This window comes from Callospermophilus lateralis, chromosome X (assembly GCF_048772815.1).
Source record: "Callospermophilus lateralis isolate mCalLat2 chromosome X, mCalLat2.hap1, whole genome shotgun sequence".
In the NCBI taxonomy this organism is placed as follows: Eukaryota; Metazoa; Chordata; class Mammalia; order Rodentia; family Sciuridae; genus Callospermophilus; species Callospermophilus lateralis.
Genome location: NC_135325.1, coordinates 41448999 through 41470589, shown reverse-complemented (window position 1 = coordinate 41470589; position 21591 = coordinate 41448999). Strand labels below are relative to the sequence as shown.

Below are 21591 nucleotides of genomic sequence, written 5' to 3'. Positions count from 1 at the left end.
TGAGATATACACAATTCTGAAGGCACTAGAAATTTCTCATTTATTAAGGAAGTTGGAAACATGGATCTGAGAACCTAGTAAATATTGAATAAATAGAAACTCTTTTTATTATTTTTATAATCACATAGTTCTATTTATGAAGTCCCTATTACCAGAAAGTTTTCTATTGTGCCTTTAATGGGTATGTTATTTTGATAGAAACAGAAGTAGTTTTAAAAAAAAGATCATTTAAAGTACATATTCAAATATTATTTGACAGAGTTAAGTTTTTTCAAAAAAAAATCTTGATGGCATGATAGTCACTAATATTCTCTTCCTTGTATGTAGCCATGACAATTCAATTGAGGGAAAGTAGTATACTGCCATCAAGTATTTAAATAAATCCTGAATTGTCTTCTGCTAGCTTAATCAAAACAAACAAACAAAAAAAAAAAACGTTTTATCTCCCTAAATAATGTAAAAGGGCCCTTTGCATTAGAGGCATAGCCAAGCTATTATTTGTCATGCTAGAAAACAAAAGCAAATCAAAATGGAAGCAACAGTGAATTTTTCATAACTTACTCTAATATTATAACAAGAGACAAAACCTTCAGATGTGGGGATCTTCTCACTATTCTACGATCTCAGAACAGATGTCTTCAACAGTTTGTGGACTCTAATGATAAGATAGGGTGAGAGAGGGGGGCTAGGGGTAAAAAATTCTAAATATTGCATCAGAATGGGTAAAAGTGTCATCAAGTTTTCTCCCTCCTCCCCAGGGCTGGCAAGTCCTGAAGTAGGACTATGCCAAAGGCCTCATGTAAAAAGATCAAACTATTCATGTGCCTTTGCTTAGTAATACAAATATGCATAAGACCATGACTTTCCAAAGGAGTCTCAGACTGACTGCTACATCTTTTACATACTGCAGTGCCTTAATTATGCACCATGCCTGGTGAAGCTTGCCAGATAAAGCCTTTGTAATTGTTTATGGTTTGGCCTGAAAATCATACATACCATTTTGCCCTGGAGCTGGACTCCAATAAAACTATCATACACTGTATATGATTTTTTTTCATAAAGATGAACAATACAGCAAGATTTATAATAAGTTATTTGGAAACAACTCAGTGGTGTAATAACAGAGGAATAGGAAATAAATTATCTTTAATGAATATGATGGAATTGTTTTTAGTCATTTAAAGCCAAGTTTATGAAAGTGTATAAATACCACAGGTGTTTTTGTATGTTATAATGGTGATTAGAAGAAGTAGAAGTTTGCACATATAGTATGAACTGTATTATAAGATTTAATATTTGCACTTAGTACAATTGTTACATGAAGTGAAATAATATGTTTATAAACGTTTCCCTTGAGAATTATATTTCTGTTTGAATTTTTATATATGAAATTTATCTGATTTTCTGTGACTTATTTGTTCCTTTCATAATGAGAAAAAATTGTTTTTTAAAATATTAAACTTTATCTTAAAACAGAGAAATATTTAATGTTAAGTGCTAAGTATTTTAACATTTATTAAGCACTTACAGGGTACTTAATTTGCATGTATGTGTATGAAATTTTATGAAATAAATAAAAACTTGAACATATGTTGGATACATTCTTTCAAATAAAATTCTATTATGAAGTATTGCTACGAAGTTGTGTGAATGAAGATTTTCAATACAATATTGAGCTTTTTTCTTTTTTATTGAATCCTAGTTATACATAATATCATGATTCACTTTTTTCTTTTTTGTTAGTTTTTTGAGTTAAACATGACAATAATATTAATTTTGACATAATTATAAAATAATGGAAAATAATTTGGTCTAATTCAGTCACCAGTACATCCCCTTACATTCCCTTCCTCCCTCCCTTGTTCACTTCCCTCTATTCTACTGGATTTTAAAATTATTTTTATAGTTGTTTTTTTCTTTTATTTATTTTTAAGACATTTGTAAAAGCATTTACTTTTATTTTACTTTTTGTTTCATTGATTTCATTTTTAAAAAAATACATGACAGTGGAATGCATTACAATTCTTATTACACATATAGAGTACACTTCTTCATATCTTTGTATATAGAGTATGTTCATGCCAGTTCATACCTTTATACATGTACTTTCTTTTGTTTTTTTCATTACAATTCTTATTACACATATATACTGTAATTTTTCATATCTCTGTTTATATAGAGAGTATGTTGACAGCCAATTGGAGTCTTCATACACCTACTTTGGATAATGATGTCCATCACCTTCCACAACCCTTGCTGATCCCCTGCCCCCTCCCTTTCACTCCCACCCCTCTTCTATATCTAGAATTCATCTAATTCTCCCATGCTCCTCCTCCTTACCCCACTATGAGTCAGCCTCCTTATATTAGAGAAAACATTTGGTATTTGTTTTGGGGGGATTGGCAAACTTCACTTAGCATTATCTTCTCCAAAGCCATCCATTTACCTGCATATGCCATGATTTTATTCACTTTCAATGCTGAGTAAAATTCCATTGTGTATATATGTCACAGTTCTTTTATTCATTCATCTACTGAAGGGCTCTTCTGTTGGTTCCACAGTTTAGCTATTGTGAATTGTGGTGCTATAAACATTGATGTGGCTGTGTCCCTGTAGTAGGCTGTTTTTAAGTCCTTTGGGTATAGTTTTAGGAGAGGGAATGCTGGGTCAAATGGTGGTTCCATTCCCAAATTTCCAAGGAATCTCCATACTGCTTTCCATATTGGCTGTACCAATTTGCAGTCCAACCAGCAATGTATGAGTGTACCTTCCCACCCCCCATCCTCTCCAACTTATTTGTTTTTAAAATAGCTGCAATTCTGTTTGGAGAGAGATGATATCTTAGAGTAGTTTTGATTTGAATTTATCTGATTGCTAGAGATGATAAGCATTTTTTTCATATATTTGTTGACTGATTGTATATTCTCTTCTGAAAAGTGTCTATTCAGGTCCTTGGCCCATTTGTTGATTGGGTTATTTGGTTTTTTTGGTGCTTAGCTTTTGAGTTATTTATGAACCCTATAGATTAGTGCTCTACCTGATTGTGAGGGGTAAAAATTTGTTCCCAGGATATGGGCTCTCTGTTCACCTCACAGATTGTTTCTTTTGCTGAGAAGAAACTTTTCAGTTTGATTTCATTCCATTTATTGATTCTTGGTTTTATTTCTTGTACTATAGGAGTCTTGTTAAGGATGTTGGGGCCTAATCCCACATGATGAAGATTAGGACCTAATTTTTCATCTATTAAACACAGAGTCTCTGGTTTAATTCCTAGGTCCTTGATCCATTTTTAGTTAAGTTTTGTGCATGGTGAGAGTTAGGGGTATAATTTTATTTTGTTACATATGGATTTCCAGTTTCCCAGCACCATTTGTTGAAGATGCTATCTTTTCTCCAGTGCATGTTTTTGGCACCTTTGTCTAACATAAAATAATTGTAGACTTGGTGGGTTTCTCTGGGTCCTCTATTCTGTACCATTGGTCTACCAGTCTGTATTGGTGTCAATACCATGATGTTTCTGTTACTATTGCACTATAGTATAGTTTAAGGTCTGGTATAGCAATGCCTCCTGCTTCACTCTTACTATTGAGGATTGCTTTAGCTATTCTGGGTTTCTTCTTTTTCCAGATGAATTTCACGATTGCTATTCCTATTTTTATGAGGAATGCCATTGGGATTTTGATCAGAATTCCATTAAATCTGTGTAGTGCTTTTGGTAGTACGGTCACTTTGATAATATTAATTCTGCCTATGCAAGTGCAAGGTAGATCTGTTCATCTTCTAACGTCTTCTTTGATTTCTTTGTTTAGGGTTCTGTAGTTTCCATTGTATAGATCTTTCCTCTCTTTTGTTACGTTGATTCCCAAGTATCTTTTTTTCTGAGGTTATTGTGAATGGGGTAGTATTCCTCATTTCCTTCTCAGAAGCTTTGTCACTGATATACAGAAATGCCTTTGATTTATGGGTGTTGATTTTATATCCTGCTACTTTGCGGAATTCATTTACTAGTTCTAGAAGTTTTCTGGTGGAGTTTTTGGGTCTCCTAGATGTAGAATCATATCATCAGCATATAGTGCTAGTTTAAGTTCTTCTTTTCCTATACATATCCCGTTAATTTCTTTAATCTGTCTAATTGCTCTGGGCAGTGTTTGAAGAACTATGTTAATTAGAAGTGGTGAAAGAGGGCATCCCTGTCTTGTTCCAGTTTTTATAGGGATTGCCTTCAATTTTTCTCCATTTAGAATGTAGTTGTCCTGAAGCTTGGTGTAGATAGCCTTTATGATATTGAGATATGTTCCTGTTATCCCTAATTTTTCTAGTGTTTTGAAAATGAAGGGGTGCTGTATTTTGTCAAATGCTTTTTCTGCATCTATTGAGAGGATCATATGATTATTATCTTTAAGTCTATTGATGTGATGAATTGCATTTATTGATTTCCATATGTTGAAACAACCTTGCATCCCTGGGATGAATCCCACTTGATCATGGGGTGCAATCTTTTTGATATGTTTTGTATTCAATTTGCCAGAATTTTATTGAAAATTTTTGCATCCATGATCATTAGAGATATTGGTCTGAAATTTTCTTTCTTTTATGTGTCTTTTCCTGGTTTGGGGATCAGGACGATATTGGCCTCATAGAATGAGTTTGGATTTACTGCCTCCTTTTCTATTTCCTGAAATAAATTGAAGGGAATTGGTATTAGTTCTTCTTTAAAGGTCTTGTTTAACTTGGCTGTGTATCCATCCAGTCCTGTGCTTTTCTTGGTTGGTAAGATTTGATGGATTCTTCCATTTCTTCACTTGATGTTGTCTGTTTAAATTGTGTATATCTTCCTGACTCAATCTGGGAAAGTTGTATGACTTAAGAAATTTGTTGATGCCTTCAATAGCTTCTAGCTTATTGGAGTATAAGATTTCAAAATAATTTCTAATTATACTCTGTATTTCTGTAGTGTCTGTTGTGATGTTAGCTTTTTTTATAACATATGCTGGTGATTTCAGTTCTCTCTCTCCTTCTCTTCATTAGCATGGCTAATGGTCTGTCAATTTTCTTTACTTTTTCAAAGAACCAACTTTTAGTTTTGTCAATTTTTTCAATTTTTTTTGTTTTGATTTTATTGATTTCAGCTCTAATTTTAATTATTTCTTACTTCTACTGCTTTTGCTGCTGCTTTGTTCTTCTTTTTCTAAGGCTTTGACATATAGTGTGAGGTCATTTATTTGTTGACTTTTTTTTTCTCTTAAGGAATGAACTCCATGCAATGGATTTTCCTCTTACTACTGTTTTCACAGCGTCTCAGTGATTTTGATATGTTGTGTCTATATTCTCATTTAACTCTAAGAAGGTTTTAATCTCCTTGATGTCTTCAGTAACTCATTGTTCACTCAGTAGCATATTGTTTAGTCTCCCGGTGATGGAAAAAATTTTATTTTTTATTTTGTCATTGATTTCCAATATCATTCCATTATGATTTGAAAAATGCATGGTAGTATCTCTACTTCTTTGTATTTGCTAAGAGTTGCTTTGTGGTATAGTATATGGTCTACTTTAGAGAAAGATCCATGTGCTGCTGAGAAGAAAGTCTATCAGCTGAAATATTCCATATATGTCAGTTAATTCTAAGTTATTGATTGTATTATTGAGTTCTATAGTTTCTTTATTCAACTTTTGTTTGGAAGATATATCCAGTGGTGAGAAAGGTGTGTTAAAGCCACCCAAGATTATTCTGTTGTGGTCAATTTGACTCTTGGACTTGAGAAGAGTTCTTTTTTTTTTTTTTTTTTTGATGAACATAGCTACACCATTGTTTGGGGCATATATATTTATGATTGTTATGTCTTGTTGGTGTATGGTTCCCTTGAGCAGTATGTAATATTCATCTTTGTCCTTTATGATTAACTTTGGATTGATGTCTACTTTATTTGATGTGAGTATGGGAATCCCTGCTTGCTTCCTCAGTTCATGTGAGTGGTCTGATTTTTCCCAACTTTTCACCTTCAGTCTGTGTATGTATTTTTCTATCAGATGAGTCTCCTGGAGGAAGCATATTGTTTAGTCTTTTTTAAAATCAAATCTACCAGCCTATGTGTTTTAATTGGTGTGTTTCAGCCACTAACATTTAGGTAATAGTAACATTTATAGTTACTATTAAGATATGGTTTGTATTTCCAGCCATATTTGTTTATTTTTTGTTTTTTACTTGAATTGGTTTTTCTCTTTGATTAGGTTTTTCTTTACTGTACTACGTCCCTCTGCTGAATTTCAATGCTGTTTTTCATTTCCTCTTCATGAAATATTTTGCCAAAGATGGTTTATAGTGCCAGTTTTCTAGCTATAAATTCTTTTAAATTTTGTTTATCATGCAAGGTTTTTATTTCATATTCAAATCTAAAGCTTAATTTTGCTGGATACCAGATTCTTGATTTGCACCATTATTTTCCAGAGCTTGATATATGTTGTTTAAGTATCTTCTAGCTTTCAGGGTCTGTGTTGAAAAATCTGCCATTATCCTAATTGTTTAACCCCTATATATAATCTCTTTTTATTCTGTATGTTGGGCATTTTCCTTATAATGTGTCTTGGTATAGATCTGTTGTGATTTTGTATATTCAGCGTTCTGTAGGCTTCTTGAATTTGGATTTCCAATTCATTCTTTATGTTTGGAAAGTTTTCTGATATTATTTCATTGAATAGATTGCTCATTCCTTTGGTTTGGACTTCTATGCCTTCCTCTATCCCAATAACTCTTAAATTTTGTCTTTTTATGCTATCCCATATTTTTTAATATTCTGCTCATGGTTTCTTACCATTATCACTGTGTTCTATGTTGTTTTCAAGATGATTTATTTTATCTTTATTGTCTGATATCCTATGTTCTAAGTGGTATACTCTGTTGGTGATATTTTCATTTGAGTTTTTAATTTGGTTTATTAATTCTTTCATTTCAAGGATTTCTGTTTGCTTTTTTTTTAGAACCTTTATCTCCCTTTTGAGGTGATCTTTGGCTTCTTGGATTTGTTTATGAAGATCATTGTTGAAGTGATCTTTCACTGCCTACATTTGTTCTCTTATGTCTTCTTTGAATTCCCAAAACATTTTAACCATGAAATCTTTCTCTGTTATATTTTTTGCTGAAGCTGCCAATGCTTCTAATGATGTGTGATCTTGATTTGTTTGTGGTACTTTCTTCCATTGTCTCTTCATGTTCCTCATATGTCTTCCTTCCCAGATCTGTAGATCTTTTGTATTACTGTTTTTACCCTATAGATTTGTAGTGCTCTTGTAGTGCTCCAAGATCTCTCTTTTGTGGGGAAAGATAATGTTAACAGATCCCAATATCCACAATGCATCACCTATGAACAAATTGTTGTTATTAAGACATTTAGAATAAATGTGCAGAAATTTTGAATTCAATTATTATTTAAAATATAATCAGTAGTTTCATAAAAAGGTTTATAATTTCTGGTGGTGGACAATGAACTGGGGATCAGGTATAGGTCAATATGCTGAGGGGAAAAGATGTGAGGGTATAGATTTAATATATCTTAGGAAATGTGAAGGAGAAATCTAGTGAAGAGGGTTAGCATCAGGGGAAAGACAGGAAGTAATTTGGGGTAGACAATTATGTGGGAAGACAGCAGAGTACATAAAATAAACTCACATATCCATTTAGAAAAATAAAGGATGTAAAAATAGTAAAACTTGCAGGGTGAAAGAAGAAGAATGAGAAAAAAGAGAAAGAAAGAAAGAAAGAAAGAAAGAAAGAAAGAAAGAAAGAAAGAAAGAGAAAGAAAGAAAGAAAGAAAGAATAAAAAGAAAAAGAAAAAGAAAAAAATTATAAAACGGGCTTATGCAACTCCTCTATATTATATTATTCAGTTAACTCAGTCCTCAAAGTCCTATTTCATGCAAAGTTCTTGGTTTTACATATGTTGGGGATGTGAGGGCCAGAGGATAGAAGGGTAGAAGAGAAGGAAGAAGAAAATAAAATAGTCTTAGAGATCCATTTCTTTCCTGCTTCTCTTCTCATCCAGTAGGTGGGGTTGTCTGTTTTAAGCTGGTGTCTTGGCCCTCAGGATGGTGTAGTTAACCAGGGTGAGAAGACTGAACCTTCTGTGGAGCGTCTGGAATCAGGGAGTGCCACCCACCAGTCCCAGCAGGGGAATTGTGCCTCATGGGCTGTTTCTGTGACCACTTGTCTGACTTGAGCCCCTAGTATCATCTCCCTCTATTGCCTGAAAGATTTCCCAGATCCTAGTCTCTCTGTTATGCTCCAGACTTTAGTACCCTCCCCTGTCTTACTTATCAGGTCTCAACTGTGAGACCTCACACCTCCAGGCTCACACCAGGTGGGCAGCACCCTGTTCTCACTGCACTCCTGTCCAGCTGAGAGCTGTTTTTGTGTTGAGTGGTTATTGTGCCGAGTTGTTGCCACTGGGGGGGAATGGAAATTAAGTACCTGCTCAAGTGGAGATCCCATCTGATAGCCATGCCCACCAAAAAATGGCGAGGAAGGTTTTTGAAGATGGAGTTTGTCTGCTTCCTGCACAGGAGGGTCTGGTGAGGTGGGAGGAGCTGGGCGATGGCCTTATGCTATTAATAGGTAGCATCAGAGTGACCTACAGGGGATCAGAGTGCAGTCTGGAGTTCTGCAGACGTGCTGATAGGTGATTCTGCTAAGTTGCTTGTGAGCTGTGCGTGAGCTATCACTGCCCACTTTGGGTCTGGAGTCTGGATTCTTACTTGAGTGCAGAGCTCTGATTTCTCTATAGGTGGTCACAGCGCTGGTAATTTCTGTGAAAATCTGTTGTATATGGGTCTTCTCACACTCTCTGAGATGTTGTTTTGTCTAGGTGAGAACTTGTGGAGAAGATGCCTGTCTGCTTTTGTGGTTTCATGCCACAGAGCAGCCAGAAACAGGACTAACTCTATTCCACCATCTTGGTCTCAGGTTGTTTTTTCTTTTAATGAGTGTCTTGTGGATATTCATGATGGTGAGATTCTCTGTGGCATATTCATCCACATACATAGGAAAGTTAGGTCAGATTCATTCTATTGTATTTTCCTATCTCATCCCTCCTCCTTTCCCTTCATTTCCATTTGTTTATTTCACTGATCTTTTTTTCTATTTATATATACCACCCTATTTTGGATTAGCTTCTGCATACCTGAGAAAACATTCTACCTTATACTTTTTGACAATGGTTCATTTTATTTAGTATGATAGTTTCCCATTCCATACATCAATCATAAAATGCCATTAAGTCCTTCTTCCTTATGGCTGAGTAATACTCCATTTTTTATTTATATCTATATTTTTTCTTAATCTATGCATCAGTTGAAGGGCACCTAGGTTGTCTCAGGATTCATTTTGGCATAATTATAAAAGCATGGGATATAATTTTCCCTAATTCAGTCCCCAGTACTTCCCCTTTCTGTCACCTCCTCCCTCCCTCACCCTGTTTCCTTCCTTCTACTCTACTGATCTTTCTGCTATTTACTTTTAGGATTTTTTTAGTTAGTGGTGATATTCACTGTGGCATATTCATATATGCACATAGGAAAGTTAGGTCAGATTAATTTCATAGTTCTTCCCTTATCCTGTCCCTTCTTCTTCCCCCTCAGTTCTCTTTATCTAGTCCTCTGATCTAAATCCCTTCTCTCTACCTCTCCTCCTCTCTTAGAGTTGTTCTCTCCTTCTTCTTACCCTTTATTTTGTATTAGCTTCTGCATATCCAACAAAACATTTGGCTTTCTGAGTTTGGCTTATTTCATTTTGCATGATAGTCACCATTTCCATCAATTCACCAGCAAATGCTATACTTTCCTCTTCCTTATGGCTGAATAACACTCCATTATGTATATACACTCCATTATATTTATCCATTCATCTTTTGAAGGGCACCTACTTTGGCTCCATAATCTGGCTATTGTGAGTTTCGATGCTATAATCATTGATATGCACATATCACTATAATATGATGATTTTTAGTTATTTTGTCTAAATACCAAGTAATAGGATAGCTGCATCCTATGGTTTTCCATTTCTCTTTTTGTGAGGAATCTCCATACTGTTTTCCAGAGGGGTTGCACTAATTTACAATCTTACCAACAATGTATGAGTGTGCCTTTTCCCCCCAAATTCTCACCAACAATTATTATATTTGTGTTCTTGATAATTCCTATTCTAGCTGGAGTGAGATGAAATCTCAATGTAGTTTTTAAAAATATTTTTAAGTTGTAGATGGGCACACAATATCTATATTTATTTGTATGTAGTGCTGAGGATTGAACCCAGTGCCTCACAGATGCGAGGCCAGCACTTCCCCACTGAACTACAGCCCCAGCCCCTCAATGTAGTTTTGATTTACATTTCCTAATTGCTAGGAATGTTGAAAAGGTTTTCATATATTTGTTGGCATTTGTATATCTTTTTTTGTGAGGTGTTCATTTGCCTGTTTATTAATTGGATTATTTGGTTTGGGTGTGTTTTTTTTTTTTTTTGAGTTCTTTATACCCTCTGGATATTTATATTCTAAGGAGAAGATGGCAAATATTTTCTCTCATTCTGCAGGCTGTCTCTTCAGAATCTTGTTTCCTTAGCTGTGCAGACATTTGTTTGTTTGTTTTGTTTTGTTTTTTAAATTTGATACCATACCACTTATTGTTTTTTGGTTTTATTTATTGAATTTGGGGAGTCTCCTTAAGGAAGTCAGTTTCTGGGCTAACATGTTAGAGTGTTGGGCCTATGTTTTCTTCTAGTAGTTGCAGAGTTTCTGGTATAATTCCTAGGTCTTTGATCCACTTTGAGTTGGCTTTTGTACAGGGTGAGAGATAGGGGTCAAGTTTCATTCTTCTACATATGGATATCCTTTTTTCCTAGGACCAAAAGAATAGATATAAACACTATTATCCAAAGTGTGTTTTTGGCACCTTTGTGTATTATCAGACAACTGTATTTATGTGTGTTTGTCTCTGTGTCTTCTATTCTATTCCATTGGTCTTCATGTCTGTTTTGGTGAGAGTAACATTGTATTTTAGTTATGATAGCTTTGTAGTATAATTTGATGTACTGTGATCACTCTAGAAATCACTATTTTTGTTCAGGATTGCTCTGGTCTTTCTGGGTCTCTTATTTTTAAATAAGAGAACTGTTATTTTAGAACTGTTTTTTTCTAATTCTGTGAAGAATATCATTAGTATTTTGATGAGGACTGCATTTATTCTGTATAATGTTTTTGGTTTATGACCATTTTGATAATATTAATTCTACCTGTCAAAGAATGTGGGAAGTCTTTCCACCTTCTACAGTCTTCTTTTATCACTTTCTTCAGTGGTCTATAGTCTTCATTGGAGAGGTCATTCACATCTTTCATTAGATTAATTTCCAAGTTTTTTTTTTTTTTTAGATTATTGGGAATGGGATAGTTTTCCTAATTTCTTTTTCAGAAGATTCATTATTGGAGTATAGGAAAGTGATTGCTCTATGTACCTTGATCTTATATTCTACTACTTTACTAAATTTGTTTATAAGCTCTAAAAGATACATTCCTCTGGTATATAATTATATCATAAAATATTGCTAAGAGTTTTGTGAGTGTATATTTTTAATACAGCATTAAGTTTTAAAAAATAGTCTACATGTTCAAAATAATGTTCTCATTAAAGAATAATACTATGGTACATTATTTTGATCAAAATAGTATACAGTTAATATTAAAACATGTACATAATTGGTTTTTATATGAAAATGTTAATTATGTAACATACTGTCAGGAAAATCTAGTAATCCTATAAGTAGCATTATTTTAAAAGATATGAAGGAGTTAACAGTAAATGCACAAAAATGCTCAGGTTTTGATCATAAGTTTATAAGGTTTTATTTTTATCACTTTCTTAGTGTTCTGTAACGTACATGTATTATTTGTATAAGAAAAGACAATGGACAATAGTAATTAAAATTATTTCTTTATTTAAATTGATATTTATTATTTTGTAGGACTGGCTCTGTTCGAGGAAAAGCTCAAATATAACCAAGAGAAATACAAGAAGTTTAAGGCAGTTGAAGAAAGCCTGCATAAAAAACTGGTGGAGATGCTAGGTGATGATGGTGTGTTTTTATATCCCTCACATCCCACAGTGGCTCCCAAGCATCATGTTCCACTTACAAGGCCTTTCAACTTTGCTTATACAGGTACATACCTCTATTCATTTCATTCTGTAATCTTAAAGAAATAGAGATATTTTCACGAAAAACATAATTTTCTTTTGCTGGCTTTAAACACACTCTGTAGTTGAAAACATACTGTGAACAAGAGTTCCTAATGTCTTATATGGAAAATGCTTCACTCATATTTGTCCTCCCCAGAAGAAACTTCAACTTAATAGTAGTAGACATCTTTTTCAGAACTGGGGTTCAGTGGCTTGTATTCAATAACACAGTGTGATCTCACTGAATTCAAATGTTTCCTTACATGATCTGGCACATTGTAAAATCAAGTTACTATATTTCCTTGGATCTATAGCTTTCTAGAAGATTCTAGTACAGAAGACAATTCCCAAAGGAACCACTTATTTGCCTTAACTACCATCCATCTGAGTTTTATTTATTATATTGTTAAACCTACTCATTTGTTTCACATTGTTTAGGAACCATGAATGAATCATGGTTATTTGAGTTTTAAAGGACTCAGGATTGGTACTAGGTCAGTTTCTGTGGTTTCTCAAGGGTCTCTCTCAGGACCTTACAATTATATTTGAGATGAAGTTAGGATTTCTGCCAAATCTTGCATTTCCACTCTGGAAACTTCTAGTCCACTTAAACTTCTAATTTGGAGTCCTACTTATTTCAGCTCAAATAATTGTTTTTGGAACTTTTTAACCTATGCCTCCTGGAGCAGGACACCAAAACTTTCTGAACCTATTTTGTTATATTAGAAGTCAGGGTAATCAACATATTACAGTATCACTGTCAAGAATAAATGAAATGAAACATGTAAATAATTGGTATAAGGTCCATAAAGGATTGGAATGTGGGAGAGGGTATAAAATTAAAGTCCTTATCCTTAATTTCCTCATCCATACTCTGTTCCTTAGTTTGGTCATTTACCTCAGAGCATTTTTTAAATATTTATTTCTAAATTGCTCTGGTTCACTGTTATCATCTTTTTATTTAAGTTATGAAGACAGGAAAATTATTTAATATTTAACAAAGAAACTATACAGAAAATTACTGATCATAGCCACTTTTGGATTTCTCTCAGTTTGAAGTATGTCACAATTTGAAATTTTACCCTAAAGTTCAATACTAAATACATTTGCATAGTGTCCATTATAAGACATGTTAGTTATGTTCCAGATGATATAGACACAAAATCCAGGATCAATACTAGCCATGATTTATCAGCTACCTAATATATGCCAGAAACTGTGAACAAGGAATCCCATGCATAATCTCATTTAAGCTTCCCCCAATCCTTCATAATAGGTGTACTTATTTTCATATAAAAGATAAGGAAAACTGAGTTACTTAAAAAGTGACATAAATCCTTGAAGATGAATGAATATAATTCCCAGCATTCACATCCTCCCACAAAGAGAAATAAAATCAGCAGTTGTATAGCTGAATTTTGAGATGAGTGACCATGGGAAAACACTGGAGCCCAAAAATGGAGAGATGGGAACTTTGTGAGACTCTACACCTGGGAATGATAGCAAAGAGAAACACAGAACCCTGGCAACTGACACCAGCTTTGTAGCTAGGGGAAGGAGAACTCCCCATTTCAGGGTAAAGAGTGTATTGGTAAACTCCACAGCACAGATGGCAGAAATCCTAGCTACTGGAAAGCTTTGCAACCATCATATGCTTTCAGGCCAGTTAGGGGGAAAATCTGTAGTCTGTATAATAGCTTTAATTTGGAAAAGAATCTCATGTCATTTTCAGGCAGTTCCACAAAGCCTAGGGTCCTGTGGTTGGGCATCAACTTGAGAGACGAGCTATCCAAATTCATGCTATTCTTGGAGCCAGAAACATGCACATATTTTTATGTCTGAAACTGCTGCAGACATTGCACAATATGGGCAGGGAGTATTGCAGTCTTACAACCCCAATTCGACCCAGAAGAGGAGCTGTGACCCCAGCAATCAAACCCTATCCTTACCTGTATATTAGAAAGGGATAAGCAGGAAAGTGCCATCAAGAACAGAAAATCAAGGGTTCTAGTCTACCAGGAACAATGGTATGGCCATCCAGAAGTGGACTTGCCAGTGCCAAGGCTGAAGGCTGACACCTGTATGATAACATCCAGCCACATTACCCCATGTGTGAGCACCCTACTTTTTCACTGGAGTCAGCAGCCAGTTCCATAGTTCCTGCTGCCACCATCACTGCACCTATACTACTTAGGACTGTATGATCCTCCCCTTTGGGGCTAAGAATTAGCCCCCAAAGTTTCATCAAAATCCACCCCCACAAACTCTCTGGGCATACATGCTCCTTTCCCAGTGAGCCCATCAGCCTTCACTGTAGGTACTATTGTTAATGCCACCTCTGGGTGCACATTGCCTCTGGGTGCACATCCTTCTATTATTGATCCAGCAACACAGGTGCTACCACCACCCGGCAACAATGCCACATCTGAGTGTGTGATAATTTCAGGACTGGGAAAAGATACCACAGAAGTCTACTACTTATTCCCCATCATCTCTCCCTGAAAAATGTATGTGTTTGTGCTACCGACTGATCTCAGTTATTCCCAATGCTGTGGGACTTCCATGGGTCCTTGCCAGGAACAAAGCTCACTCAGCAGTTTCTAATAAATCATCTATCACCTGACTGGTGCCACCATTCCAATTATCACTGTGAAAACAACATATATACTGTAGTGCACACAACTTTATTAATTATAAGAGTGTCCCAATAACTATGTATCCCCAGAGAGAATGGATCCCTTGAACTCTACCATAGCATCTACGGTGTATATAGTGAATAATTATAGCCACAAGGCTGTAGGGTTATTACCCTAAAGATCCTAGCTGGAACCAAATCCAACATTTCATACAAAAGACCATATTAAGTAGAAAGAAGTTTAATAAAATGGTCACACTTTATTAAAGTGGTAGAGATAAGTGATACACCAGATACACAAATATCAACATAGGAACACAAGAATATGAATATGTATAGTAACATGAAAGATCCCCAAAGATACAATACTTCAGGAATAGATCCAAAAGAAAATTATATTGATGAAATATCTGATACACAGAATTATTTTTTTATTGAAATTGAATTTATATTTATTTCAATACCTTAGAATCATCAAGGAGAATGGAAATCTTCATTGTAGATAGTGTGAGGTGGGTTGACTACAAGAAGGGCATACTTTGGCCAAGGTTTGCTTTTTAGTGTAATATCCAAGATGTTAATTATTCATGCGTTTGGCCTTATTTTTATTAAGGATGTTGCAGATAATGTCAGTAGTTAAGTCTTTTTTTTTAATTAATTTTTATTGTTGGTTGTTCAAAACATTACATAGTTCTTGATATATCATATTTCACACTTTGATTCAAGTGGGATATGAACTCCCATTTTTACCCTGTATACAGATTGCAGAATCACATCAGTTGCACCTCCATTGATTTACATATTGCCATACTAGTGTCTGTTGTATTCTGCTGCCTTTCCTATCCTCTACTATCCCCTCTCCCCCCTCCCCTTCTCTCTTCTCTCTCTACCCCCTCTACTGTAATTCATTTCTCCCCCTTATATTTTTCCCACTTTCCCCTCACTTCCTCTTGTATGTAATTTTGTATACCCCTGAGGGTCTCCTTCCATGTCCATGCAATTTCCCTTCTCTCTCCCTTTCCCTCCCACCTCTCATCCCTGTTTAATGTTAATCTTCTTCTCATGCTCTTCGTCCCTACTCTGTTCTTAGTTACTCTCCTTATATCAAAGAAGACATTTGGCATTTGTTTTTAAGGGATTGGCTAGCTTCACTTAGCATAATCTGCTCTAATGCCATCCATTTCCCTGCAAATTCTATGATTTTGTCATTTTTTAATGCAGAGTAATACTGCATTGTGTACAAATGTCACATTTTTTTTTATCCATTCGTCTATTGAAGGGCATCTAGGTTGGTTCCACAGTCTTGCTATTGTGAATTGTGCTGCTATGAACATGGATGTAGCAGTGTCCTTATAGTGTGCTTTTTTTAGGTCTTTAGGGAATAGAACGAGTAGGGGAATAGCTGGGTCAAATGGTGGTTCCATTCCGAGCTTTCCAAGAAATCTCCATACTGCTTTCCAAATTGGCCGCACCAATTTGCAGTCCCACCAGCAATGTACAAGTGAACCCTTTTCCCCACATCCTCGCCAGCACTTGTTGTTGTTTGACTTCCTAATGGCTGCCAATCTTACTGGAGTGAGATGGTATCTTAGGGTGGTTTTGATTTGCATTTCTCTGACTGCTAGAGATGGTGAGCATTTTTTCATGTACTTGTTGATTGATTGTATGTCCTCCTCTGAGAAATGTCTGTTCAGGTCCTTGGCCCATTTGTTGATTGGGTTATTTGTTATCTTATTGTCAAATTTTTTTAGTTCTTTGTATATTCTGGATATTAGGGCTCTGTCTGAAGTGTGAGGAGTAAAGATTTGTTCCCAGAACGTAGGCTCCCTATTTACCTCTCTTATTGTTTCTTTTGCTGAGAAAAAACTCTTTAGTTTGAGTAAGTCCCATTTGTTGATTCTAGTTATTAACTTTTGTGCTATGGGTGTCCTATTGAGGAATTTGGAGCCCGACCCCACAGTATGTAGATCATAGCCAACTTTTTCTTCTATCAGATGCCATGTCTCTGATTTGATATCAAGTTCCTTGATCCACTTTGAGTTAACTTTTGTGCATGGCGAGAGAAAGGGTTTCAGTTTCATTTTGTTGCATATGGATTTCCAGTTTTCCCAGCACCATTTGTTGAAGATGCTGTCCTTCCTCCATTGCATGCTTTTAGCCCCTTTATCAAATATAAGATAGTTGTAATTTTGTGGATTGGTTTCTGTGTCCTCTGTTATGTACCATTGGTCCACCCGCCTGTTTTGGTACCAGTACCATGCTGTTTTTGTTACTATTGCTCTGTAGTATAGTTTGAAGTCTGGTATGGCTATACCGCCTGATTCACACTTCCTGCTTAGCATTGTTTTTGCTATTCTGGGTCTTTTATTTTTCCAAATGAATTTCATGATTGCTTTCTCTATTTCTACAAGAAATGTCATTGGGATTTTGATTGGCATTGCATTAAACCTATAGAGAACTTTTGGTAATATCGCCATTTTGATGATGTTAGTTCTATCTACCCATGAACAGGGTATATTTTTCCATCTTCTAAGATCTTCTTCTATTTATCTCTTTAGGGTTCTGTAGTTTTCATTGTATAAGTCTTTCACCTCTTTTGTTAGGTTGATTCCCAAGTATTTTATTTTTTTTTGAGGATATTGTGAATGGAGTGGTTGTCCTCACTTCCATTTCAGAGGATTTGTCGCTGATATACAGGAATGCCTTTGATTTATGCGTGTTGATTTTATATCCTGCCACTTTGCTGAATTCATTTATTAGCTCTAATAGTTTCTTTGTAAACCCTTTTGGGTCTGCTAGGTATAGAATCATGTCATCTGCAAATAGTGATAATTTGAGTTCTTCTTTTCCTATTTTTATGCCTTTAATTTCTTTCGTCTGTGTAATTGCTCTGGCCAGTGATTCGAGAACTATGTTGAACAGAAGTGGTGAGAGAGGGCATCCCTGTCTTGTTCCAGATTTTAGACGGAATGCCTTCAGTTTTTCTCCATTCAGAATGATGCTAGCCTGAGGCTTAGCATAGATTGCTTTTACAATATGAGGTATGTTCCTGTTATCCCTAGTTTTTCTAATGTTTTGAACATAAAGGGATGCTGTACTTTGTCAAATGCTTTTTCCCCATCTATCGAGATGATCATATGGTTCTTATTTTTAAGCCTATTGATGTGGTGAATAACATTTATTGATTTCTGTATATTGAACCAACCTTGCATCCCAGGGATAAATCCTACCTGATCATGGTGCACAATTTTTTTGATATGTTTTTGTATCCGGTTTGCCAGAATTTTATTGAGGATTTTTGCATCTAGGTTCGTTAGAGATATTGGTCTATAGTTTTCTTTCTTTGAAGTGTCTTTGTCTGGTTTAGGAATCAGGGTGATGTTGGCCTCATAGAATGAATTTGGAAGTTCTCCCTCTTTTTCTATTTCCTGAAATAGCTTGAAAAGTATTGGTATTAGTTCCTCTTTAAAGGTTTTGTAAAACTCTGCTGTATACCCATCTGGTCCTGGGCTTTTCTTAGTTGGTAGTCTTTTGATGGTTTCTTCTATTTCCTCAATTGATATTGGTCTGTTTAGGTTGTCAATATCCTCCTGACTCAATCTGGGCAAATCATATGACTTAAGAAATTTATCGATGCCTTCACTATCTTCTATTTTATTGGAGTATAAGGATTCAAAATAATTTCTGATAATCTTCTGTATTTCTGAAGTGTCTGTTGTGATATTGCCTTTTTCATCCAGTATGCTAGTAATTTGAGTTCTCTCTCTTCTTCTCTTCGTTAGCGTGGCTAAGGGTCTGTCGATTTTATTTATTTTTTCAAAGAACCAACTTTTAGTTTTGTCAATTTTTTCAATTGTTTCTTTTGTTTTGATTTTATTGATTTCAGCTCTGATTTTAATTATTTCTTGCCTTCTACTTCTTTTGCTGTTGTTTTGCTCTTCTTTTTCTAGGATTTTGAGATGAAGTATTAGATCATTTATTTGTTGGTTTTTTTCTTTTTTTAAGGAATGAACTCCAAGCAATAAATTTTCCTCTTAGAACTGCTTTCAATGTGTCCCATAGATTCCGATATGTTGTGTCTGTGTTTTCATTTATCTCTAAGAATTTTTTAATTTCCTCCTTGATGTCTTCTATAACCCATTGATCATTCAGTAACCTATTGTTCATTCTCCATGATTTTTCCTTACTTCCTTTATCGTTGATTTTCAATTTCATTCCATTATGATCAGATAAGATGCATGGTATTATCTCTACTCCTTTATATTGTCTAAGAGTTGCCCTGTGACATAATATATGATCTATTTTTGAGAAGGATCCATGTGCTGCTGAGAAAAAAGTGTAACTGCTTGATCTTGGGTGGTATATTCTATATATGTCAATTAAGTCCAGGTTATCAATTATGTTATTGAGTTCTATAGTTTACTTATTCAACTTTTGTTTGGAAGATCTGTCCAGTGGTGAGAGAGGTGTGTTGAAGTCTCCCATGATTATTGTATGGTGGTCTATTAGACTCTTGAACTTGAGAAGTGTTTGTTTGATGAACATAGCTACACCATTGTTTGGGGCATATATATTTATGATTGTTATGTCTTGTTGGTGTATGGTTCCCTTGAGCAGTATGTAGTGTCCCTCTTTATCCCTTTTGATTAACTTTGGCTTGAAATCTATTTTATTTAATATGAGTATGGACACTCCTGCTTGTTTCCAAAGTTCATATGAGTGATATGATTTTTCCCAACCTTTCACCTTCAGTCTATGTATGTCTTTTCCTATCAAATGCGTCTCCTGAAGGCAGCATATTGTTGGGTCTTGTTTTGTGATCCATTCGACTAGCCTGTGTCTCTTAATTGTTGAGTTTAAGCCATTAACATTTAGGGTTATTATTGAGATATGGGTTGTTCTTCCAGCCATATTTGTTTATTTATGTTACTAACATGGTTTGTTTTCCTCTTTGATTATCCCCCCCGCCTTAACTGTACTACCTCCCGCTGTTGGTTTTCATTGATATTTTCCATTTCCTCTTCCTGTAATATTTTGCCGAGGATGTTTTGAAGATATGGTTTTTCTAGCTGCAAATTCTTTTAACTTTTGTTTATCATGGAAGGTTTTAATTTCATCTTCCATCCTGAAGCTTAATTTCGCTGGATACACGATTCTTGGTTGGAACCCATTTTCTTTCAGTGTTTGAAATATGTGATTCCAGGATCTTCTAGCTTTCAGAGTCTGTGTTGAAAGATCAGCTGTTATCTTGATTGGTTTACCCCTAAATGTAATCTGCTTCCTTTCTCTTGTAGCTTTTAAAATTCTCTCCTTATTCTGTATGTTGGGCATCTTCAATATAATGTGTCTAGGTGTGGATCTCTTATGATTATGTACATTCGGCGTCCTGTAGGCTTCTAGGATTTGGGATTCTGTCTCATTCTTCAAGTCTGGGAAGTTTTCTCGTATTATTTCATTGAATAGATTGCTCATTCCTTTGGTTTGGACCTCTATACCTTCCTGTATCCCAATGACTCTTAAGTTTGGTCTCTTTATGTTATCCCATATTTCTTGAATGTTCTGCTCATGGTTTCTTAAGAGTTTTGCTGAGCTGTCTATGTTCTTCTCCAGTTGAAATACTTTGTCTTCATTGTCTGTTGTTCTATCTTCTAAGTGTTCTACTCTGCTGGTAGTATTCTCAATTGAGTTTTTAAGTTGGTTTATTGCTTCCTGCATTTCTAGGATTTCTGTTTGTTTGTTTTTTATAACCTCTATCTCCCTGTATAATTGATCTTTTGCTTCTTGGATTTGTTTATGTAATTCATTGTCGAAGTGGTCTTTCATTGTCTGATTTTGCTATCTAATGTCTTCCTTGAGACTCCAGATCATCTGAAGCATGTATATCCTGAATTCTTTATCTGACATTCCATCTGCTGCAGATATTACCTCTTCTAAAGTTGAGTTGACCTGCATTGCTTGTGGTCCTTTCTTTCCTTGTCTTTTCATATTGATCGTGTTTCTTTCTGCTTGGTGAAACTGTTGTATTATTGATTTTTCCCCCTATATATTTATATTGCTCTTGTATAGTTGCAAAGTCTCCCTCACAGGCTTTGGTGGTTCTGCCCCTCCTCCAATTGGGGCAATGTGCCTACCACGCCGGCAGGCCGCTGGGCCTGTACTTTCGGTGGGCCTGTTCTTTCGGTGGTCACAGGTCTGCCTACCTTGCAGGCGCGAGCAGCGGCTCAGACCCTCTGCAGGCCGCTGGGCCTGTTCTTCCGGTGGGTCGCAGGTCCGCCTACCTTGTAGGCGCAAGCAGCAACTCTGCTCCTCCGCTGGCCACTAGGCCTGTTCTGTCTGTTGGTTGCAGGTCTGTCTACCTAGCAGGCCCTGGTGGTGGCTCTGCCCCTCCCCCAACCAAGGCCATATGTCTGGTGGGCCACTGGGCCTGTTCTGTCGGTGGTCACGGTTGCGCCTACCTTGCAGATGCGTGGAGCAGCTGTGCCCCTCTGCGGGTTTCTGGGCCTGACCTGCCGGTGGGTCGCAGGTCTGCCTACCTTGCAGGCGCAGGGTGGTTGCTCTGCCGCTCTGCGGATTGCTGTGCGTGTTCTGCTGGTGGGTCGCAGGTCTGCCTACCTTGCAGGCACCTGGCAGCTCTGCCCCTCCCCCAACCCGGGCGATGTGTCTGGCGGGCCGCTGGGCCTGTTCTGTCGGTGGTCACGGTTCTGCCTACCTTGCAGGCGCGTGGGGCAGCTGTGCCCCTCCGC

At 36.0% G+C, this 21591-nt stretch overlaps 1 protein-coding gene across 2 annotated transcripts in view; it reads left to right on the top strand.

Moving 5' to 3' along the window:
• Positions 1-21591, top strand: part of Faah2 (fatty acid amide hydrolase 2) — a 144719-nt gene that overhangs the window by 79272 nt on the left and 43856 nt on the right. For both annotated transcript variants that reach the window (XM_077107303.1, XM_077107302.1), the window contains exon 10: positions 12002-12196. In XM_077107303.1, coding sequence (XP_076963418.1) covers positions 12002-12196 — 195 coding nt within the window. The remainder of the gene's footprint in view (positions 1-12001; positions 12197-21591) is intronic.